At 38.8% G+C, this 25,349-nt stretch overlaps 1 protein-coding gene across 8 annotated transcripts in view; it reads left to right on the top strand.

The window, feature by feature from the left end:
- The window catches only part of RPS6KC1 (ribosomal protein S6 kinase C1), a 109,178-nt gene that overhangs the window by 43,586 nt on the left and 40,243 nt on the right, over positions 1 to 25,349 (top strand). For 7 of the 8 annotated variants that reach the window (XM_088146800.1, XM_088146794.1, XM_088146787.1 and 4 more), the window contains 4 exons: positions 626 to 747; positions 8,372 to 8,464; positions 20,209 to 20,256; positions 21,830 to 21,962. In XM_088146800.1, the coding sequence (XP_088002926.1) occupies positions 626 to 747; positions 8,372 to 8,464; positions 20,209 to 20,256; positions 21,830 to 21,962 (396 nt within the window). The remainder of the gene's footprint in view (positions 1 to 625; positions 748 to 8,371; positions 8,465 to 20,208; positions 20,257 to 21,829; positions 21,963 to 25,349) is intronic. The other variant, XM_088146796.1, reaches the window with a different exon arrangement.

Here is a 25,349-nt window from a genome sequence, read left to right as displayed (position 1 = left end):
GACAGGGTCTAGGATTGGAAGGGCTACACATTGCAGTGGGCTATGTTAGGGAATCTGTGGGACAACTATATGGAAAAAAGAAGTGAAAGCTAGGATAAATAGATCTTGCATAATTGGAATGGGCAGGGTGAAAGAGTTTCAGTTTCCTTTTTGAGAAATAGGATTCTATTGCAGAAAAAAGTGGGTTTAGTAGCATGATTTTGTGTTTTTGGCATTCAGACTGTTCTTCCATAAATTCCTCACTTGGGCAAGTTAGTTCTATTTTATCCACAGCAGTTTGCCTTTTTAAAAAGTTGTTTCTCTAGGCTTAGAAAATAAAAGATTCAAAACATGTTTTGTGTTCTGAGGCTTCAACCTAATTCCATCTTGTATTGTCCTTTAGCCTCACCAGTTTGCTTTTCTGCACATGGATGTTTAGGGACGTAGCACCTTACTACAGTAGCCATTTTTTTTATGAACATCCTGTGGCAGCCATTTGGTGATAGGAGCAACAATGCATTAAAATTCCTACTGTGACCACCTTTCCAGAAAGAGATTCGTGTCCTGAGCTTTCCCAGACCACAACTGAAAAAGAAATTGTTGCAGAGGTTTCAGGCTTATAAATATATTCTGTTATGGTATGCAGGAGAATCAAGTCCAACCCGTCGTGAAGCAGTGAAGAGGAAGACTTCAGAATATCTGATGAGAGCAGAAAGAATTTCCAGCCTTTGCTGTAGACCCTCATCAGAAGACGGCTCAATATTTGGCGTAGGTTCTTTTTATTTCTAAGATAATTTAATTTTCCTGTGTGGTTCGTGGATGCATATGGACATGTGTGTGTCTCCTTCGCAACCGATTGCACTTCTTTATGACTAGCAGTATCAGAAAATAGATTATGCCAGTTAAGTGAATACGTACATATATGGAATAAAGTCCTGAAATCGTAGTGAAGGAACATAGCCCATCATCTTCCAGTCCTATTTGGTTCTTCAGAAATGTTACATATTTATCCATCTTCAGTTAAGAAAGAATACCACAGCCAAGGTCAGCATTAGCATCATTATATGTAGCTAAGGAAAACAGTTTTTAGTTTATTTCCTTGGTAGTGAGATAAGAACCAGAAAATTGCTAGAGATAAGAACTAGAAAATTTCTGTAACCAGGAACTCAGATGGTTCTGAGAGAATATGGGTGTAATCCTTAGATCTTATTTGTGAGGATCAGACAATCTCTTATCTTGAGTACAGATTGTGTGTGTATTAAACAATTAAGGACAGGGGATTGTCTCAGATTGGGATCCTGGTGTGGTAAGTAAGAAGTGTTAATTCTGCTCTTGCTGCAGTCCAATCTGGATTGTGCCCTGTGTTCCTGAAATTAACATTGCCAAGCAAACAATTCACTGACACCAATGAGGCCTGATTAAACTACAGTGGTGGGAGGAGAAGAAGAGGAAGGGTCAGAACAATGCTTTGGTCCTGATCAGATTGAGCTTCCCATGGAGTCAGTTTGTCAAGACAAAAAATGCTGCATTCAGGATACAAACTATACAGAAACACATAATTTGAGATAAAGTGAAATGATAGCAAGGTCTGATTTGGAGGAAAACCAGACTGGGAAGGTTGAAGAAGAGAGGGCATTCATTAGGGATGTGATAAAGAATGTCTTGATGATCATCTCTGAATACTGAAACTGACTCATGCTATCACTTTTTACATGGAGGTGTTTTTTTTAAAGCAGATAACATTAATAAGGCATTTGTAGCATTGGAGTTGCTGTACTTGTTCTTGAACTCCAGACCAGAGAACTTGTGACAAATCATGGTTTTACTCTACCTCAGTAACAGCAACAAAATAATAAAATAAACCTCCCTAGGACCCTTTTGTTCCTCTTCTGGGCATCTTTTCTGGAGTCCCACACAACTCTTGTGTGATTGTTGATGATTGCTCTCATGTAGAAATGTTAAAATTTCAGATTCCCATTTGGATCACAAAATGGCCACCAAGTCTTTCATCTTATTTAAATGATCCTGATAATAGTTCAAGGCAGCTCTTCAGTGGGGATAGGGGAATGATGTAGGGTGAGCGTGCAGAGGAATAATCTGTTGAACGGAATAGCAATTACTCTGCTTTTTGAGCCTGTTTTCATAGAAAAAAAACTGGATGAAATTTCTTCTGCAGTAGAAGTCTTCATGTAAGCTTTGAAGGATTCCTCAGTTTGCCTCCCCCCCTCCCGGACTGCTTAATTTTAACTTAATTTGTAGATATGCATGTGTGTGAAGGGGGACCCAGCCATAGCAGAAACTGAAGTTAAAATTCCCTTAGGGTTCTTTCCAGCCTTATAATACTGATCTGCTTAATGAAAGACAAATTTCCCTACATGACAGTGAATTCTATATGCAAATTTGCATAATTATCAGAGGTAATCTGTCTATTTTGTCACAAGTATGTGTGACTTGAAGGAGACGCCACCTATCTAGTTGTACAGAATTGTGTAGCAAAAGGATCTAGGATGTAAAAGGATGGGCACGGGAGGTCTAGGCTCAAGTAATAGTTTAGCTGTAGAATCTGAGCTTCAGCCTTGCTTTTCCAAAATCCAGTGAATTTTTAGCTTCATGGTTTCCCAGTACCACTTGTTACATGCTGTGGGATAAATTTCACTAGGTGCATGCTGGAATAAAATGGAAAAGGAACATATTTGAAATTTACCACAAGCAACCTGCAGCAAACTTTGGGCACTCTTGTTCCCAGCACATATGCTCTTTTTGGAGATCCAGCCAAAGTGGAACAAGTTTCTTGCAGTGCCTTTCAGTGTTTATCAGGTGAAAAGGTTAGGAAAAAAGAAAGCGTTTTCTGCCTTTTGAAACTTTGTCTCAGATTACTGCTCTATAACAGGGTGGAATAGGGGAACATTTTCTGGAAAGTGGAGAAGTAACATTTTTTCTTCTAATTATTTCTGAAATTCCACCTGGATAATAAAAGTTGTTACAGGCTAAAGCTTCTCAATTATTAATGTTGGTTGCACAGTCAGCTACATGTTTAGACTGGATTTGGCATTTTTATCCATCTATTGAGTCCTTCCCAAGGACCTGAGATAGACAGATGTTGTTCGATGGTGTGAAAGGTATTGTCGCAGGATGTAAGCTGTTCCAAGTAAAACTGCCTTTGCAATTGTCTGTTGGTAATTTTGTCAGTGCTGATGGTCTTCAAGTGGTACTCCAGATGTTTTGGGATTGTGCCCAAAGCGCCTATTACTATTGGTACTATCTTTGCTTTCTTTTGCCATAGTCGTTCTACTTCTATTTGTAGGTGTTTGTATTTTGTGATTTTCTCCAGTTCTTTCTCTTCTATTCTGCTGTCTCCAGGTATTGCAATGTCCACTATCCAGACTTTTTTGTCTTTCTTATCAACAGTTGTTAAGTCTGGGGTGTTGTGTGGCAGGTGCTTGTCTGTTTGAATTCTAAAGTCCCAGAGCAATTTAGCTTCTTCATTACTTTGCCTGTTTTGTGGTCCCACCAGTTCTTGCTTGCAGGCAAATGGGATTTCTTGCAGATTGTCCAATTCACCATTGTTGCTACTTCGTCATACTGTTGTTTGTAGTCAGTGTGTGTGATCTTGCAGGAGCTAACTAGGTAGTCCACTGTTTCTTCAGCTTCTTTGCAGAGGCGGCATTTGCTGTCTATTGCTGTCTTCTCAATTCTGGCTTTATATGCATTTGTTCTTAAGGCTTGGTCTTGTGCAGCCAGAATTTGCCCCTTGGTTTCTTTCTTCAACTTTCCTGCTCTTAGCCATTGCCAGCTCTTGTTATTTGCTTTGCCTGCTGTTTTTTTTTTTTTTTTTTGTGCACTGGCCATGTAATACTTTGCCCTGCCATGTCTCTTTTCTATTTTTCATTTGGTCTTTCTTGTAGGCCAGTTTGGTCTCTTCAGTATTCACTAAGTCTTCATGGTGTACTAACTTCAGTGCATCTTCTTCACTGTCCTTCAGATATTCTTGCAATACCCTTTTTTCTCCTTCAACTGCCTGGTGTACTTGTAACATTCCATGTCCACCTATGCTCCTTGGCAAGTAGGGTCTGTCAACATCGCTGCATGGATGAAGGGCACAATTCACTGTCATTATTTTTCTGGTCTTCCTATTCAGGGCTTCTAATTCTGTTTGAGTCCAGTCCACTATTCCAGCTGTGTATCTAATGACTGGAATTGCCCAGGTGTTAATTGTCTTGATAGTATTTCCTCCACTGAGTTTGGACTTTAAGATCTTCTTCACACTCATGATGTATTTCCTACTTGACTTCAGTGTGCTTGATGTTGTCAGCTTGAAGGATGGCCAGGTATTTTTAGTGATCTTCTTCATCCAGACCCTTGATGTTATTTCCATGGGGCATCTTGATTCCTTCAGTTTTCAGTATTTTTCCTCTGTTGATGGTAAGGGTGGCACATTTGTTGAGTCCAAACTCCATTGCAATGTCTTGGCTGTATATTTAGACAGTGTTGAGCAGCAATTCTATTTCAGATGGTGTTTTTCCATACAACTTCAAATCGTCCATGTAAGGGAGGTGGAATAGCCTGGCAGATGTTTCTGATGTTTGATAGCCATGGCCTGACTTGTTCAGTATTGTTGACAGAGGCATCAGTGCAATGACAAACAGTAGTGGTGATAGTAAGTCTCCTTGAAATATTCCTCTCTTGATGTTAACCTCTCCCACTCTATCACCATTTACCAGCAACTGTGTCTTCCATTGTGCCACTGATCTTTGCACAAGACTTCTGAGGTTTCTACTGACTCCTCTTATTTCTAGGCATTTGATTATCAGTCATGTGGCAGGGAGTCGAATGGCTTCTTGTAATCAATCCAAGCTACATTCATGTTGGTCTTCCTTCTCTTGCAGTTTTCCAAAATCATCTTGTCAATTAAGAGCTATCTTTTGTCCCTCTGCTGTTTGGGCAGTTTCCTTTCTGCTCAGATGGAAAGAGCTTGTTTTCAACTAGATGTTGTTGGACTGCATCAGCTATCATACCAGTTAGCAATCTGAAAGTTGTTTGTAAGCAAGTAATTGGCCTGTAGTTGCCTGGTGTTGCCCCTTTTTTTGATCTTTCATTATCAGGCAGGTTTTGCCAGATGTTAACCAAACTTAAATTTATCTCCTTGCAGTATGTTGTTAAACTGCTTGGCAATGAGTGGGTGCAGACCAGCCAAATGTTTCAACCAAAAGCTATGCAGTTCATCTTCACCTGGTGCTGAGAAATTCTTGATCTTCCTTGCTCTTTTCTCCACCATTTCTGCTGTTATTACAAGTTCTTTCATTTCAGCTTCTTTTTTATTCTTATCCACCTCCTTTATCCAAGCTGCATTCTTGTATTTCTTTGGGTTGTTCCATAGTTGCACCCATAACTGCACTGTTTCTTCTTTGTCAGGTGTTGGCTGGTTCATTGCAGTCTCTCCATCGATGGATTGATAGAAACATTTCTGATTTGACTGAGATTGGAGATTCTGCCTATAGTGTGCAGTTCGAGCTTTGTATATGCTGATCTTTCTGGCTATGGCTGTTATTTGCTGCTTTCTTATTTCCCATGCTTCTTTGATCTTCTTTGTTTCTAGGTGATATTTCTTGATCAGGTATTCTTTGGTCTTCTTGTTCTTCAGCTTCTTTTCTTTCATCTGTTCTAGCTTGCTTGCATCTGATCTTAACATGCAGATCTTATTTTCCAACCTGATCTTCCATTTTGGCGGTGCACTATTTGGCTTTTTTTCTTGTTTGTTGATTTTGGATCCAAGATATTCAGTTATAACTGCAGCCGTGCTGTACATTAGTTGGTTTGTTTCTTGCAGTGAGCTGGTAATATTGACATCTTTTAATACTTGTACTAACTGTTTCTTTGTAACAAGCTTCAATGTAGGCATTCTTATTCTGTTGTTTTTGTGCTTTTCTAGATGCTCAGTTATTCTTTGTTTCAATTCCTCTTGTATTTTAGTTAGAGGGTTTTGTTCTTTCTGACGAGAAGGCAGGGGAGAGGGTGCCTGGTTTGAGAATGAAAACAATTCAATAGCTATGCTGGCTTCCTCTACTGCTGACTTCCCCTGGTTTGCCTCTACAGTCTGAGCTACTTCTGGCAAGGCTTTGGTTTCTTTGCCCTTGGTAGACCTTTGCAGTTCTTCCAATTCTACTTCTGTGAATACTTCATTTTGTATTATAAATCGATGTTGATCTGTTAGCCTCTGTTCTGTTATTTCTGATTCTGGATGTTGTTCTTTCCAGAACTGGTGCATTCTTTTCAGATACTATGATGAGGATGAGGATGATGCTTGGTCACACAGTCAGCTACATTTTAGAATGGATTTGGCATTTTTATCCATGTATTGAGTCCTTCCCAAGGATGTGCATTAGGCAGATGTTGTTTGCTGCCATTTGCAATTGACTGATGGTGATTTTGTCAATGCTGATGGTCTTCAAGTGGTGCTCCAGATGTTTTGGGATTGCACCTAATGCAGCTATAACTGTTGGTACTATCTTTGCTTTTTTTTGCCATAGTCATTCTACTTCTATTTGCAGGTCTTTGTATTTTGTGATTTTCCCTAGTTCTTTCTCTTCTATTCTGCTGTCTCCAGGTATTGCAGTGTCCACTATCCAGACTTTTTTGTCTTTCTTATCAACAGTTGTTAAGTCTGGGGTGTTGTGTGGCAGGTGCTTGTCTGTTTGAATTCTAAAGTCCCAGAGCACCTTAGCTTCTTAATTTTCTATTACTTTGTCTGTTTTGTGATCCCACCAGTTGTTGTTTTTATTGTTGTTGTTATTATTATTTCCTTTTTCTGACCCCTCTTCCCCTTTAAGGAGCTCCTGAAGATTTGTGAAAATGTTCAGTCCTCATGAAGCTATATCTTTCTTTTTTAATTCACAAACTAATATAGTTCAGCCTTTGGGGCTCTCCTCTATATAAGAAGAATCCACACTTTGCTTTTAAACCAACGTGTCAGAAGGAATGTTGGTAATAAATTTCATATCTACAGGCAGCCTTAATTTATATTAGTTTTGAGATTGTACCTTACTTTCTCATGAAATGTTATGTTCAATAATAGGACAAAGAGAAATGGAGTAATTTAAATGTGTGAAAAACATCAAACCTGTGGTTTCTCTGATAATGAGAATATGAGTTAGAAAGTACTTGTAAAGCATATTATCTGCTTTAAACATAATGCTATTTTAAGAATTGTAATCAGTTCTCTATTACCTAGTGAACTGTATTTGGGCATGAGTATGTGTGTGTGTATTTTCCGTCTTTTCCCCTATATTTTGAATGTTCTTGAATATTGCTAAGTGATGTTTATGGGTGCAGTTTTGTAAGAAAACCCAATTTTCCTTCCCTGAAGGGAGTTGTCTGTGAGGGTTAGGCATCTGGAATGGAGCATTCCCTTTGCATTAGCATTCCCAAATGTACTTGGGGTCTTTCTTTCACAATTTAATAACAGCAGTTTTGCTATACAAAACACAATTTTACTGGAAAGGTTCCTCAATCTGTTCCTTCAATAGTATACCTAGATTTAGGATGCATAATAAACTCTTATGACTTAATGAGAGTCTGCAAATTCTTCCCTACATAAGTTAACCCTCAGTTCAGGGAGCTGGTCAAGTTATGTAGGAAACTGAAATGGTAGAGTCCCGAAGTGCTAAGTGGACTATTCCATTTCAGACTTCAGTTTTGAATGCCATGTGTTGCCAGCAGGTTGGTGATTATAAAGATGATAGGCATCCTCTTGCTGGATAAACTGAAGATGACAAGGAGGAAAAATGCTTCCATGTAGATGAAGAAAATGACAATCTGTAATGAGGAAGATTAATATTCAGGTATATGGCTTTATTTATGGATTGTTCGCGATGTTCTTAATGTAATATATTGCTTGAAATGCTAGACTGGGTCTCATCAAGGCTGAAAACTTACTTAAAAGTAAATTTATTCACTTAGTAACAAACATACTTATGCTCAAACTTCTTTCAAGCTAAGGCATTGCACACAATGTTATTTATGGATATGCTGTACTTCTATGACCCTGTTTCTGTTCCTTTAGAATTTGAGTAATAATGTGTATGAATGAGGTTTCCAACAGTGTACCCGAGTTTTCATGCATGCACAAAGAGCTAGGATACTGTATGAATTGTGAATATTTTAAAAATATTAATATTCCTTTTTGCTATATATCCATTTTCATCTCCTGCAAATTATTTACTATCAACTTATTTCTTTTTCTTTGCATTAAGGACAAACAGCAAACTTCTTTCATCTGCCTTCTCTCTGATTTATGATAAATTTAGTTTCCTTCAGCCTGGCATTTGCTTCAGCAGGCAACCTTCCTTCAAGTACCACCCTGATTGATGTTGTAATCTTTGATATCTTCCATTAGCCTCCAGGATCACTAAGTTCAAGGCCCTCTTGGAACCTAAGGAGCCCTGCCGAGGAACTGAAGGCCTTTCGAGTCCTTGGGGTGATTGACAAGGTAATTCTTCAGTGCCTCTTCAAGAGTTCAGTCATAAATTGACTGCATGCTGACATTCTGTCTTTGAAGCTGCGGATCTTAAAGATATGAAACAAAGGAGGAAAATGACTCAAATGCATCTGCACTTTAAAATAACAAAAGTAGAAGGAAAAGAAAGGCTTTTATCTAAGCAATTCATGTAAGGTCATGCAAAATATATTTGAGTAAAAGAATAAGGCATATGTTTGGTGCCATTCTGTGAGAAGGGCCTTGGTTTTAAAAAAGATTGCTCTGTGCACTTTCAGAAAGTTGCCAAGAAGGTGCCAGGGGACAACAACTTTGAAAGAAGGCAAGTTGGGAAATTTGACAGCTCATCCCATTGAAAAGGCAGCAGTCCTAACTCAAAAACTGAGTTGAAATACCAACAAACAGTTTCTACAGTATCGTTTACTCCATTTTTTGTAGAGCCAATAATTTAATTTTTTTTGTCTGTTGATTCTTCTTTCCTCAACTCTCCAGGTGATACAAATAATGAATGAGATTTGGCTAACTGAAATATAAAGCTGCTACCAAAATGGTTGTTGAAGTTTAACAATGCTAGATATTTTATAATCAAATGAAACTGGATTAATAGAGTTATAAAGAAAGGTACTGGTGGAAAATATCTGGAATAGCCTAGTCAAGCCTTTGAGCTGAGTGTTGAAAATCCTTGATTCCAAAGTCAGTTCACTCATAACTTTTGTGGGTTATTGACAGACAGTCACATCTTAGGATTGTTTGAATTCTTGAAATAAGGTTTGCAAAATACCTAGGCCAAATATGGAAGATGCTACAGAAATATGAAAATATATAAAACCGAAGGATAAATATACAATGTTTATGAGTTGCTATTATCTTCCAAGAGTTCTTTGGAGAGTAAAAATGCTTTTTCAAGATGACTGTAGAAAAATATATTTCAGTTGGATATTACACATTCTTAGTCTTCTTAAAAGTATTGTACAGTGCTTGATGGTGTGTGAACTGGCATCAGAGACTAAATTGTTGTCGAAGCTGAAGATGGTACACATTTGATAGAAGTGAGAAGGAGGGAGCTGTATAAATTAGAGTGAATAGGATGGAACCAATATCTCTACAATACATTTTTAGGTTGGAGTTACTGATAGTCTGTGCAAACAGAGAAAAAATGAAGGAATGGGCAGCCTAGTTTAACAGGAATGTAATAGTTTCCTCACTGGCATAAGGGACAAATCTGAAACTCTGCATTGGGTTGCATCTTCAGTTCTTTTGAAAAATAAGGGGTTATATATTTTTAAAAATAAACTTAGGGACAACCAGTTGCTGCCATTCAGTAAATGTGGCATCAAGGATAACTTGTAACATTTATTTTTTAATTGTGATGTCTGCTGCGTTAAGCTTGTACCACGTATCATAATAGAAAGATTTTTCGGTCGTGTCACGTCATCTGCATTGTGAATTACTTTAAAAAGAGAATACTTAGATTTCAGTCAATTTAGTTCGGTTTCCTTCAGTGGCTCTAACTCAGATGAGCAGACCAGTGTCCTTTTCTTTCATTTACATAACCTACTTACAAGAGTCTGATCTAGCCTTGTGGGTCTTCCATTCCATATTTCTTGAAAAGCCTCAACTATAAAAACAATTTAACCAGCCAGTGATAGGACTATTTAACCTGATCCTTCACCAAAAGGGATAGAGCAGATAACTGAAAATCTTGGACTGAGGCCTTTTGTAGGGTTCATCCATTGTTACAACCAATCCAGAAATATTTCTGTAGTTGCAGGATGGAACTTAACTACTTCAGATGGTGAGGCAGTGAGTGGAGGGTAACAGTCACTGCTTCTAGGCCAGCCTTATAAATAAAAGGGGAAAAAAATCAGCAAATACAGGCAGACTTGCTAGATTTCTATTGCCTAATTTTTGTTTTTTGTTGCTAACAAATCAAAAGAGTAAAAATAGTGTATTTAGTAACCCAATAACCAGCCTATGGGATTTTGGCTGTCTCGAGATAATTCTTGCAGCGAATGGGCTAATCAAATCAGGAATGGCCAGTTGGTTGCTGAAGGTGAACCAGTTTAATCTAAAGTCTAGTGAACTTATATTATAATCTACAAGTGTATGTACCAAAAGGGAAGGGGGTTTCTAATTTGGGTATGTATGTGCATCTGAGAGAGTAAGTCTGCCTTTCATGTTAATACTGGCTTTAGATTTATGACAGTGGCCATAATGTCCATGAAGAGAATGATTTGTGTGACAACAATTTATTTCTAGCCAAGAGTCTGGGGGAATAAGATGTCCCTCAAAATAAATGAATACATACTTCTACTATTGTTTTATATTACATTTCTGCACGGTTATCCTTGTGATTAATTATCATATTAATCAATCATTTGTCTCTGGGCTACTGGCACACAACCTTGTGAGGGGCCTTGGGCTATATCTGACCACAATAGCATGCAGGGACTGTAGTCCAAAAGTGGCAGCACCAGGGTTGGTGGGAGCAGGAGAAAAATAAGCTTTGATTAAAATATACATTCAGTGTATGAAATACATTCAATATGATCACTTGTTAAAAATATAACAATTGTCCCCTTCTGCTACATTCATATTACATTTGGTAGCAATGTCTAGATTGTCTTTGCAAGCAGCACTAGGTATGCACCTTGGTTCTAGGTGGATTAGAACCTCAGAATCCAGACTATTTAACAATTAAAATAGCTTAAGCAGTTCTGAACAATTAAGACATCCTTTAAAACCCTGACCATGGAACTGTGCTCATTTTTAAATCTCAGTAAGGTTCCAGGACTCAGCAACAGGTAGACAGAAACTTGGCCATGCTTGATGTATATCATCTTTTCCTTTAAAAACAAATTGTTTTTAGTTTATCACTGCAAACTACATATGCCATATCTTTTCCCATGGACTATGGGGAATGATAATGTGATGATTACAACTTTTCAAGATTCCTTTTTTAAATAGTAATTTTATTAAAAATTACAATTACAAAGATAAAAACTAATACAAACTAAAAAAAGAAAAGAAAAAGAAAAAATAGAAAGTGCAGAAAAGAAAAAATAGAAAGAAAAATAGAAAAGAAAGAAAAAAAAAGAATATAGTAAGGGAAAAGAAGCATATAAAGAAGTGACTTCCCCCTTCATCACAACAAGTATAAACAATTTTAGTAACTTATCACCTTCTCTTAAAATACAAAAAATGATCTCTTTTTCCCATATCCCATCTCTTATCTGTCTATAAACAAATCCTTAAAGCCTCGTTGTTTCAGTCCTGATCAGCAAAAGTCCATTAAGGGTTACCAGGGTTAACAACATACCTATTTTAACCTTGATCAAATAAAGCAACTTTTATTTTTAACTATTCCTTCCTTGTACTTTTAACAATCTTGATCTTTAGTCCCTTCAAATAATGTCCTAGAACTTGATTTCTTTTCATTTTTTCTTTGTCCCATCTCACAAAATTCTTCAAAGCTTTAATAAGTGTCTTGTTATTTGGATATCCCTTTTAATTAAGACACCAGCTGGTTTCTTTTGTATGTCCATTGTAGCATCTTTTTCCATATCATTCTTGTAGCCTGTCTTTTTTAAATCCTCTTTCAGGTCAGTCTCAATCTTGTCAGTTAAAACTTGTTCCTCTTTCATAACATCTTTTAAACACAGTCTGCCTACAGGGGCAGACACTCTTAAAATTAACTTCTGGGTCCATTGTTCAAAACTATCCTTCATTATGTCCAATGTTAAAATATTTTGCTTCATTCTGTATTAGTAAGTCAAATTTAATTTTCTCCTTTAATTGTAATCTTTAGTTCCTTCTAGTTATCTCTAGTGTCTAACCTTCAAAGTCTCATCCTATTTTTTTTTTTAAAGAGAATTCAAAACAAAAGTATTTTCCCACAGGAAGGATTCTTACAATTAATTCCAAAATCTTATTTCAAATCCATATGGAGCCTTAGTCCATCTGTAACTTTCTGTGATGGATTGGAATGGAGGAAGGGGGGTGAAAACGCTCTGGAGATAAGCGGAGAAAGCTGGCGCAGCTGCCCTAGACATTCCAGAAGATAGTAGAGACTTGTGCCTGGGAACTACTGGTCAGTCTGAGAAGATTCTGTAATCAAGCGCTAGCTAATAAACCTTGCTGATTGAACCTGCACGGTCTCCAGGAGTTCCTTGGGCTAGGCCTGACATTTTCCAAAATCAAAGTTTGAATCACTCTTTTGCTGTTTATTTAAAAAAATTTTTTTTTGTAAGTCCTTAAACTTGTATTTAAATCTTCTTTTGCTAAGGATTGAAGGAAACTCATCCACTGCTGTAAAACTCATCAATTCAAAGGTTCCTAATAGCTGAATAGCCGTTAACAAGCAATTTTCAGAAGTGATTAGAAAAGTATGTGAACCCAGTGTCCTTTTGAAGGCGCCGACTATGGTTTGAGCAAGATGGCTATTCCCTCATTTCCCAGAACTCTAAACCAACCGGAGACCGCTGTCTTGCGGTCTCCCTGCGAGGAGCAATTGTCTGGAGCACTTGTGAGCAATCTCAAGTCCTCTCCTTGTCCGGAGAGGAATTACGAAGAGCCAGTCTACTTCCTGGCTCTTCATTCCACTGTGATTGTTGGCTCCGCTTTTAGCAGAGCCGTCTTCAGTTCACCATTTCTTCCCTGGAAGTCCACAACTTTTCAAGATTTCTAACCATCCTGGGGGAAGAAAGAGAAACTGCTGATGTTGTGGCATTTTTTTCCCATTGGTTCCTTGCTTAAGCAGCAACTTTTCTTTCCTAGCCAGGAGCCTGTTCTTCCTGGATCAAATGCAAAACTGATTGTTTAAAAATAAAAAGAACCTTTCCACATTTTGAAAGAGGAACCAGAAAAAGATGTATTTTGGAAAAAAAACAAGGAAACAACACAAGGTAATGTGGTAGGGTGGTAAATTGGTAGGCCAGCTCAATTTACTTTAACACCTGTGGAGGTGGAAGCTTTTATTCCTGACTCTTAATTCATCCAGTTATGTCCTTGTGACCTTGGCAAGGAGTTGAATAAGGTGACTAATGGCTCGCCATATTCTTTGCTTCTGGTGGCTTGCCTGTTGCCTGCCTCTGGGCCTACGGCTCCCCTTCTGCCAACTTCTGCAGTATTCCTTCGGCCTCTAATCTTGGCACTTTGATGCATATGTTCTGAAGGTGGCCACCATGACTTGGAGTGGCAACAGATGGTAACCCTTCAGGCTGCCACCAGCTATGTGGGTGTTAAGTTGGAAACTTTGCTTTTGATGAAGAGTCAGCAGTGCATATGAAAGAGCTCTTGCTGCAGAAGTATCTTTTAATTAAAAAATTAGCATACTGAAACAGTTGCTAATGTCTATGTGTTTAAAGGCATCTAAAATCAACTGTTTTCTTTAGGCTAAAGAGTGATTATTTACCAGCATTTTGCTTCCCTATTTTTTTCTTTTTGTTTTTTTTTTCAGTTCATTTATTTATAAACCTTTTTTTTTGTTTATAGCAGACTGAACTGCTGGGTCCCAATCAAAACACTGAGAATTTTATGTGTTATTTTGTGAAGTGGGATAAAAGTAATTTTGACTCCACCTCTCCTTACCTAAGCTTTTTATAGGGAAACAGCGTTACAATCTGTGTAATACTTAACTGGTAACAAGCCCATTAAATTCAGTGGGAATAACTGTGGCATAAACTACTATGTAACTGCACATTTTTGCTTTCTATCAGCATGCATCTTTGCTCAATAGTATTAGAATAATAGCGTGTTTAACTTTTAGATTCAGAATTAAAATAAGATCTCTTAATCTTTTGGAGCCCTCGCTCCTCCAAAATTACTCGGTGCTACCATATATTCTGTTGTTGTTCCATTTATACCAATTTGTCTTAATTTGCATACATTTTTGGACCTTTAATACTGCTCTTGGAGACTGAAAGTACTGTCAAAGCACAAAGACTCCTTTGAAGGCCCTGATGCGATTTTTCTAGTTGTTGTTGTTTAAAAAACATGATCTGTATATTTGTCTTTAATGCATTTCTAAGGGGGTCGCAGTCATTATTTTAAAAAATGGTAGAAGGGTGCTATTTTGGCTGTACTGTTTAAAATAAGCTAGGGGAAATTGGACATGATAGCAGTCTTCCAATACTTGAAGGGCTGCCACGGGGAAGAGGGCGTTGATTTCTTCTCCATAGCACCTGAGGGTAGGACAAGAAGCAATGGGTGGAAGCTCATCAGAGGGAGATCCAACCTGGAAATAAGGAGGAATTTCCTGACAGTGAGAACTATTAAGCACTGGAACAGTTTGCCTCCCAGAATTGTGGGTACTCCATTGCTGGAGGTTTTCAAGAAAAGATTGGACAACCATTTGTCCGAGATGATATGAGGATTCCTGCCTTGGGCAGGGGGTTGGACTAGAAGACCTCCAAGGTCCTTTCCAACCCTATGATTCTATAATTCTGTGGAGCCACTTGGGCCAGGTCTAGCTCCTCAGAAGTGCTGCCAGTGCCAGGTCCTTTATTTATTAGGAAGCTGGTAATCTGAGGTTCTAGCCCAGTCCTTGGTTAACCCAGGAGAATTTAGCTGCCTTTAAGCAGGTTGAGCAAAAGTTAGCTCTTGCTGATTTGCCAATCAGCCTTGTTGCATGATTCCCAATAGTTTAACAGTATTGATAAAACAATACACAAAGAGGCATGGTATTGGATTACTTTTTCCTTTCTAGCCCTTCCAGTAAATTGTCTGCTTCAGATAAGGATAAGACTAGTAATGAGTATGGAAGTTTCTTCAGAGAGATGAGTTGCAGTAAGGGCTAATTGAGGAAAGGGACCATAGCTGAATTATATGGCATCTGCTTTGCATTAAAAAAAAATCTTAGATAGGCTGTAGCATCTTCATTTAGAAGAATCAGTTATTTTATGATGTGCAAGATGTTTGCCCAAGATCGTGGAGTGTTGCTGATAGTAGGAGTAGGCATTACTAGAATAGATGGACAAATAGTTTGCCCTGGTGTAAAGAAACTTCCTCTGTCATTATTTTGATACATTTAGCACTACAATAGGTAAAGAACCTGTGTCATCCAGATGTTGTAGGTCTACAGTTATTTTTTACATTGGTTGTGCTGGTTGGGTAGATGGGAATTCAAAGTGCAAAATCTGGGGGGCTACAAGTTCCCTACTGTACCGGGATATGCGAGCACATGTAAGAATATGTTTCCATGCTTCTTTGAGAAACTGTGCATTCATTCATTAAAAAAACGAAATAAGGAAAGGATCTACTTAGTTGACTGATGTACCTTTGATTTTTCTCATTTGCTTTCTCTGGCAAGGGCATCCTACTGGCATCCTATTTTTCCTAACACTATGGCATCAACTGCCACAGAGGATTTATATCAAACCATAGATTGGCAAACCTTACCATAAATGGTAACTCCACATTTGACAAGAATAGGATGTGTGAGCCACACTCAAGGTTATTCATAGTGATTCTGAAGGAGCTGAGAAAAATTACCCTGATATAGTTTATGATCTATTTGTGAGTGACTCCTACTTAGACAACATATTCAATTAAAGCTTAGCTGCGTAGTAGGTAAATGTAGATAAACAAATATGTGAAATTAAAAGGAGCATTCTTTTAATTGTATCCATCCTAATAACAATATGCTTATCAAAGATAATTATTTCATGACGGCTTGGTTACAGCAGTTGTTTTATCCTGAAATGAAAGTCTGTGTTGGGTGCTTTTGATTGGGAAGACGGTCATATCAAATTAGTTCAAATTAGATTTTTGTCTTTAGAAAGGTGAGCAAAGCCATGAGCAGTGTTATTAAATTGTGTGTTCTACCCTATAAATGATCCAGCCCTCTTGAGGGTTAAAGAAGTGATTATTCTGTCCTTTATGCTGATGGCTTCACTACCGATTAGCCTAGTGTTGGTTTTTTTTGTTTTGTTTAAATGCTTGGCTCCTTATGATCTTTTGTGTATGCAATGATAATATTAATGCAGAGTTGTAAGCTCATTCATTAAGAAATGACTCTAAAATGAGGTTGCTTGGTGTAAATTTGGAGAGCTGCAGATGCTGTGTACAGACGTTTCTTCATGCTATTAGCCGTATGGCTAATAATTTCCAAGTGGCTAAAGCTCTTGTTAGCAAGAGTGCTGGGGTGTTAAGAATGGCTCTATAAATAACTTTAAGAAGGGAAGTTGAAGGTGCTTCTTTTTAAAGACTATTGTTAACTAAATATTATTGCCAAACAGATGGAAAGCATTCACCAGCCTGATGTTTTTACTCTAATTATATTATCTCCAGTCCTGTACGGCTCAGTTGAAGAGGTGTATCCAGGGGCCAATTTATAATCATTTAACCAACACCTGTTTGGGAAAAATTGACAGTCAAAGGGCACATTAAAAAAAAATCACATATGTTCTTGTATTTACTGCCTCAATGTGAATGTTAGCTAGCTGCAAACAAACTTGGTTGAAAAGACAAAGTCCCTAGGAAAATTGATGCATCACTTTTTAACCATTTTTATCTGTTTCAATTTGGCATGTCTTCCACCCCACATGTCTTGCGGCTAAACAAGGGAGACCACAACTCAATTGTCTTCTTATGATTTATTCCATCAGTTCCTAGTCCATTTTTAAATTGCTCTGATTTACAATCTTGATGAAAAACTTACCAGCTTAGTGACATAAAATGAACACATGTGAAAGCATGCTTATTTTTTTTCCCCCTTGGGCACGATTGAGTTCATATTTATATAGGCAGCATTATTACTAAAATATTTCTTAATATCCATATATGTGTGTGTGTGTGTGTGTGTTTATACATATCTTGGTTTGAAGATCAGATAAGCTTTTGCCACCCTACTAAGTGTGAGCACACAAAATAATGAATTAAGAAACTCATATGTTCAGAGCTAATTGTGCTTTTTCCTGATATGAGTTTCTATTACCGATACTCAATAAATACAAGCCTAGGTGAGCTCTTCTCACTCCTTGGTCCTATTCCACAATATGCTTCATCCCTTCAGCCTCTGGCCTAGTCAGAAACCCTTACCAATGGTTTTGGCAACACAGAGTAATAGTAACTAGATCAGAAATCACTGTTAGGGGATTCTCCAGGAGGCAGCTATTATCCTTGAAGCAGCCTGGCAAGGTGTTATAATACCAGTAGGCTCTTCCCTACTGGTCACACACAGGCAGCAGTAGGAGCAGCTTGGTCATTGTAGCCAATCCGTGTTTTGAAAGAAACTAGGAATACAAGATCTAGGCTGCAAAACTCCAATCAACTGTTTACTGTACTGTATTTCTTTGCTGCCCTCTAGTGGCTGAATGGACTTTTGCAGACCAGGTATATTAACGCAAGAGATGAATTGTATGTTGCTAGACATTGGCAGGGAATTCTGTAATAGAGTAGCTAGCTCTGGTTTGGGTTATATTTAATCCCTTGGAAGTAGTTGAGTGGGTTAATCTATCCCTTTTTGGTGTTCCTGCAGCACACAACCCCTCTCATTGATCCAATTAAATATGTTCAGTGTGTGTTCAACTAAATCAGAACATTAGAACTGGGATATGCTTATGTTGGCTGGGTTGGTTTGGGGCATGAGTTGCTGTTTTTACAGCCCAATTCCAGGCATGATACAATTGCTCTGTGAGGGGGAAGTGTAGGGCTACAGTGATCCTGCTTCCTCCATTATATTTTTGTCATTTGAAAAAATCCACAGCGAGATTAGAGGGTACTAGCAATCTCCCACTCACGTTTCCCAAGCTATACTGTCTCTCCTGCGGGAGATAATATATAGCCATTATTTATTTGTCCAATCGATTTATTAGCTGCCCCACTCAGAGAGTCAGCACAGTATAGTGGTTAAAGTTCTGCACTAGGATGTGGAGAACCAGGGTCTGGTACTCCCTTTGCTAGAGAAGCTAGCTGCGTGACCTTTGGCCAATCACTTTTTCTCAGCTACAGAACTGCATTGGGCTCTGCAACAAGCCACCTGCAGAACAAACCCCTTTGCACTCTGCACTGATGGCTTCACTGTGTGAACTAGGCAAGTGCAGGCAAAAAGCAGACCCTGCAACTAAACAGGGCAAATGCTAAAAAGAAGAAAAAAAGTGCTGGCTTTATTGTCAAAGTAACTCTAGGTGGTGTATAAAGATAAAATAACAGTTTAAAATAGCAAATATAAACCATCCACATTGGGAAACAATAATACAAGCAACACACACCAGCAGGGTTACAAATTGCCTTGTTACAGGGCTTATTGAAAAAGCTAAGTCTTCACAACTTTCCCAAAGGTCTACATGGTCAGGGCCATATGAATTTTGGGAGGAACGTTGTTCCAGAGGGCAAGGGTAGCCACAGGGAAAGCACATCTCCAGGGTCGTGCAAGATGGCATTGCTTTGCTCATGGGACCTGGAGCATGCTGATCCTGCCAGATCTCACTGGACAGGCAGAAACAATTGCAGTCCTACAAGTATCCAGGCCCCAAGCTGTGAAGGGTTCTCTAGAACAGTGTTTCTCAACCTTAGCAACTTTCAGATGTATGGACTTCAACTCCCAGAATTCCCCAGTTCGCAGAGTTGAAGTCCACACATCTGAAAGATGCCAAGGTTGAAAAACACTGCTCTAGGAGACAGCACATTGAATTGCATCTGAAAGCCAACTAGTGTACAGCTCATGCAGTAGAGGTGTCACATGGATGAAATGAGATATACCCATGTAACTACTTGCCCATTGCATTCAGGACTATTTAAAGCTTCCACGTGGTCTTCAAGGGCAGCCCCATGTAGAGCATATTGCAGTAGCCCAAATGAGAGGCATCTAAACTATGATTGAACATCAGTAGGGCTTCCCAACTATAAATGAGTATAATTGATGCACCTGATATATCTGTGCAAAGACCCTCCATGGCTGCCACCTGCTCATTGTCTTTCTAAGAATGAGTCTGAGCCTATTCGTCTCCAGTCAGATTCCATTAGATTCCAGGCACTGAGACAGGATGTTGACTGATAGGCATGGATAGTTCTTGACCATGAATTAGTCCAAGCTTTTTTAAAGACATCTAAGTTGTCAGTCCACACTCCATCTTGTTTACATTCAAGAGTTCTGCATGAAGTGAGTTGATACAAGAAAACTCAGTGCTGGTTGCTCTGCCTTACAATACAGTACATACAACTTTAATTCTGGGCCTGCATGTAAGCTGGATCCAAAGAATAGGAATAGATAGCAAACTTCCATGGCTTTCATGCAATTGAAAAAAAAAGTTGATTAAGCTTACAAGATTTGTCAATGAACTATTCTTGGAATTGCATAAATTTGCAGGTAAGCATAATTTTGAAGGTAAAAAGCTCTCTTGTTTTTACATCATCCTTTTGTTTTTAAATAATGGCACAGGCATGTGCGTTGTATGAGATAACAAGGAGGGGCATGCCTTTTCTGCTTTCCATTTTGAGTGCGTATAAGTATTTCATTAAAAATAATTAACTGCTTAAAATATGCTTCTGCTAATTAGGGATAGATTTTTAATTGACAATCTTACTGATTAACTTTTAAATAATCAGTCTAATTGATTCATTGATTAAGCATTGCAGCTATCATATCTTTATAAAAAAGACAATTAATTGTTGCGTATATTCCCCCTGTCAGGTCCATTTTAGAGACTTACATTTCTGATCAGTAGAGGGGAAATACTAATACTGATAACTGAAAATTCCTACAAATTGGATTAATTTCAGTTACTTCTTTCATTTAGGTTTTGCTTGTAATGGATACTAGGACACAACAGACATACATATTGAAGGTAAGTCGTTATTTTTCCTAAATCATTCCCTGTGCCCGTGGGGGCCTGTCTTCCACTGCTTACAGTTCAGTCCACAAAATCCAGAACGTCATCAGTCAGGTTTGTGGAGTTTGTGTTTTGATCGTTAATCTTCAGTGGCAGTCTACAGAACTGATAAATGGCTTCTACTATTGGCAACACTTATTTTTGCTTTGACCATCAAAGAAAAGGGAGTTGTTACAGTCAGTGTACCATGGCACAGTTTACATTTTCTCCACTGAAATATCTAGGTCAGTTCAATACTGGGAGTAGTAAATATTGACAGTAAAGTAATTCTTCACTCTCTCCCAGTACTTGTAGTGCAGTGTGTTGCTGCTATTCATGTTTACAATGAGTGGGAGAGGATAATTCAGGGGCCATTACTCATTTGTGGAGTTTTAAGCATAGCTGTTGTTTTTCTTTGTTTCCCTATCCCACGGTATTGTGCTTTTGTGATTCAGATTTTGCTAAATGACAACTTCTAGTATTCCTCACTGTTGGCCACGTTGGCTGAGACTGCTGTGAGTTGTGGTTCTAAATATCTGGAAAACCACTCCCCATGTAAAGGATGCATCACACAGCTTTCCCCCTTCCTGATGCTTTTGCCAATATGTTGGGGCCCCCACTGCTTTAGAGTTTTCTACTCCTATTTGTATAATATTTTTCCACTTGAAGAAGCCTTTGTTTTAATTTGCAAGTTTGGAAGCAGCATGATGATGACAAGGCCAGCACAAACAGTGTATGAGATGAGAGAATGACAATCTTGGATCTCTTTCTCCATTTCCTAATATCATCTAATAAAGCTGAATGAGTACAGTTAGGTCACTAAACAAAGCGCAGGGTTAGTTGGAACATTTGCATAGTAGTAATGCATATTTTTGTTTCATTAGACATTGCTGAGAGGAGGAAGAGAATCAGAGCTGATTTGTTTTCAGCAGTAGCCTAAGGTCTTGTGAAAAGTGATTGTGATCTTCAGTAATTCAACCCCACTTTATTTATCTGCAATGCTTCTTTCATAAGTTGTTTCACTGTTTGTGTGTGCCATCTTTAGAAATCTATAACACCTTCAGGAAACTAACCATATCATCACTCTATCTTCCCTTCAATCTAATGGAAATATGCATATTCCAGCCCATAAAGTTGAAGGTGGGGCAAGATTTGCCTTTGGAATGTGAATGGATTTAACAGTTTGCTTTGATACTTAAAGCACAGCCCCTGCCCTCCCTGCCCCTCCCCCCAAGAGATATCTGGGGGAAAAAAGGTCATAGAGAAATAACTGAGTGTCATTCTGATGACTTGGTTTGTGAGAGATTCTAATGAAAACATTGACCCATGTAATTGATTTTAATGGCAGCTTTGTGCCATCTTCTGTTCTCTGGATGTGCGCCAGATGCCATCAGCAGGGCCTCAGGGGACTGAGGGGCACAGAACAGCAGATGAGTGGTTTCTCTGAAGCCTGGAGTAACTTGGATAGATTAGTTTGGTTGATAAGCACAGAGCACAGCATGCTCCAAAGGCAACTGAGGGTACAACTGACCTTTCTGTTCTCTGTCAGGGTCTAAGGAAAAGTAGCGAATGCAGCAGGAAGAGAAAGACCATCATCCCCCGCAGCGTGCCCAACATGGTGGCTCTGCACAAGTACATCATCTCAGAGGAATCGGTCTTCCTTGTGCTGCACTATGCAGAAGGTTGGTCTGTGGATTCAAATGCGTTGTGGGAAGGGTAGGGGAGGCGGGGGAGATGGTGGGGGGGAGAAAGAAAGCTTCTGCTTCTTTAGTTGGTGACATCCAGATGTTAGAAGTCTATCTTTTGAATCAGAAATTTGGGAATTGTCTCAACAGCTGCAAAGGATGTTGAGGCATATATGCCCTTTGTTATGCTCCATTGTTGCTTTTAACAGTTTACATCCCATTAAAATTCTTGTAGCTCCACTGTTCAGCAAAGCAGCTGCCTTCCCCTTTGGACCTCTTTGTGTAAAGCTTTCAGGTTACACAGACCAAACTCTTCCTTAAGGTCCTTTTTCAATAGAACAATGTGGTAGATATTTGTCCCATGAAGTGGTAGGCTGGTCTGTTTATTGTGTTTGCAAATCCTTTCTGCTTCAAATAACCACCCCATATGATGCTCCTAGCACAAGTAATAACTGTAGGGAAATTCTCTTTAAAGAGGACCCTTTATCTGGCTGAGAGTCTTGGTTGGTGCTGCAGTAGTCCTGATCTAGATGGGGAAGGATGTTTGTGTGGTTTTTGTATGTGTCAGAGAGAAACTCCACTGGTGACTGTGAATGCACATCCCCAAATCCATAGATCCAGTCTGAATGTGAGAGGCAAGAGTGGCCCACTAAGGTACTGTTTACTTCAGTGGTGCCCATGGGTCATGCATGTGCAAGGGGTGGGGCTTTGATTGTAGACCTTCAGACTAGTTAGATCAGGTTTTAGTTAAGCAGAATGGTTTCTCAAGAAAAGGGGAGAAACTCTCCAAAAGGGCTTTGCTTGCACTGAAGTAAACAGTATGAATTGGGGAGAGAAGCATTAATTGTCACCAGTGGAGTTTCTTTCTGATCCCCCCTGAAGTTCTGCTGGTTTATTTTTTTAGCAAAACAGTAGTTATCTTGTGAGAATAACTTATCTGTTTTGGCTCAGTGAGGAAGTTGAGTTAATTGTTTGGCCTGGCTCATATAAACATGATTTACCTACAGGCAAGTAAGCAACCCTTTTGCCTGTGTTCAGTCACATGGTAAGATATCAGGATGAATGGACTTGAGCCCAGTTTTGGCTAGTAACAGCTTCTGTGGGGATTTGCTGTGCTATTTCCAATTTTGGGAACTACACTATGTTTACGTGATGCAGTTGACCCATTCTGTAGCTACCTGATGTAAAAATGGTAGTAAGCTGGTGGGAGATGCTCAGAATTTGACAGGTCTCCAGTCACCTCAGAAGTCTTTGAGAGTCTGTCACTTCCTGCTGCCTTTTATTTTAAAAAATGCATTTGTTTAAAAATCATAGTGGCCCAGTTAGGATGGGCTCCATTGTGTGAACAGAATGCAGGGAAACCCATTGCGTGGCTGGTGTGGAGAAGGTGAGAAGTAAAATGGAGAGAGGTAGAGTTCTTAGAAAACCCTGTTTTTGCAGGACTGCTCCAAGTATTTGTCTCTGTGCTGCCAGGTGAAGAAGCATTAATGCTCGGTTAAACCTATGAACCAAATGCCTCTGCAAATCCCATAATTAGTCAGAGAAGGCAGTGGCCTTCCTCTGGCTCCACCGTTTGGTAGTCAGAGGCACTTTACTTCAGAATATGAATCTTGCGTTTAGGTTTTCTTCTCTTTTCTTGGGAGAGCATTCTGTTTAACTAAAAGCTGACCTACCTGGTCTGAATTTAAAAACAGATACAGTAAAAATGAACTGTACAATCTGTTTCAGATAGCACACTGCAGATCACTTTTGCTTTTCTCAAAATGGAGAGGGTGTAAGGGCTGAGGCTAGAGAGATGGAAACCAGTGATTCTCAGCCTCAGTGGTCCATTGTGGAAACAAATCCCAACTGCTCAAGGCCACCAAGTGATCCACCAAATATGTTCATTTGGAAGGGTGGTAGGAAAAGGCCTAAAGTTTAAAGCTGGTTTATATAAGTCTCTGACTTCATCGTAGTACAAAGGGCAACTAACTGTTGTGTTTGAGGCTTCAATCTTGTCTGCACAAAGGATTCTAATTCAGCCAAATCACATATGGGAGTCTTCTCAGTTCAGCTGAGAGCCAGACTAAGCATCTGTATCTGGAGACCTGTGATTTATCACTGAGCACAGATGTGAAGCCTGACATAGAGTTAGAACTGGTACTTAACCCATCAGGTGTTGTTATATGCCAGTTTCTTCCTCCTTATTGGTCACTGTGGCTGATGAGAGTAAGAATCTAGCATATCTGGAGCCCCGAAGCTCCCTATTTCTGCATTAGACTGAAATTTGGAGTCAAAAGAATACTTTAGTGAAGGAGAAATGAATTCTACTGTAATCAAACAAACATATTTAATATCCTTTCAAAATATTTTAAACTCTCTTTTAATGCAAATGCTTTTGTTGAGTTTTATAATTATACAGTTGTTCTGATCCAGTGTTTTAAGAAAATAGCCAATGACGTTGGATAGCAGTTCAAAGAGGTACTTTGAGGTATGCCTACTTTCAGTGTTTTGGGGTAGGAAATTAATGGTATGTTCAGGGAACAAGTGGCAAATAAATAAAAATATGAAGTTGCTGACTGGTTAGGTGGCAAAAATTAGCTTTGTTCATGCAAGGTTTTTTTTTTTTTTTTAATTCCACTCTATGGAGCAAATGGATATAAGGCAAGATTTGGAGTAAGAATCCAGATGCATATGGCCTTTTAAGTGTCTGATAAAATAGTGTGACTCTTTGTGTTGTAGTTCCTTTCTTCTTTTCCCTTTTTCTTCGGGTTGTATTACAGATCAGGTTGGTAAATAGTTCCTACACCAACATTTGGATGTTTCCTTTAATCTATTAGGAAGAGGGGTAGATAGTCTGGTTACCTACAAATGTTTTGGCCTTCAGTTTTCCCAGGCCTTGGTCATTGGCCTTGCTCCCTATAGCCCAGAATTGGAGATCATGGTTTCATCTCAGATTGTAATCCAAGATTATAGAGAGAATTTGCCAGTTTCCCAAATTTTTCTCTATAGTTGGACATACAAGGGGAGAAAGAAGTTCTTCACTCATTTCTCTTTCAATATTCCTTAGCATGTTACCCTTGTATCAACATTATAGAAACCATAGCTTTGTGATGACCAAGGTTACTAGTGAGGAAACACTGGAACTTGCCTGTTTCTTTGGCACTAGCATATCAGTGAAGTGATGCCTCATGTTACTTATGTCACTGCAACTAAAGCCAATATTTAAATATTTAAGTTGCCAACTTATCATGGTAGGCTTTACCTCCATACTTATTAACAGAATTGCTATCTGGAAAAAGTTGTATAGGAGTAGGAGGTGGACAAGCTCCAGTTACATGTCCAACAACTGTAGATTAATTCCTTCTATCTTCATCCATTCCTTCATTTTCCACAATTGCAGAA

Source organism: Python bivittatus, unplaced genomic scaffold (genome assembly GCF_059951505.1).
Source record: "Python bivittatus isolate LINGU-HERP-01145 unplaced genomic scaffold, Pbiv_v1 ctg000020_np1212, whole genome shotgun sequence".
Classification (NCBI taxonomy): domain Eukaryota; kingdom Metazoa; phylum Chordata; class Lepidosauria; order Squamata; family Pythonidae; genus Python; species Python bivittatus.
The sequence above is the reverse complement of the archived record's forward strand: the minus strand, read 5'-3'. Positions and strand labels throughout refer to the sequence as shown.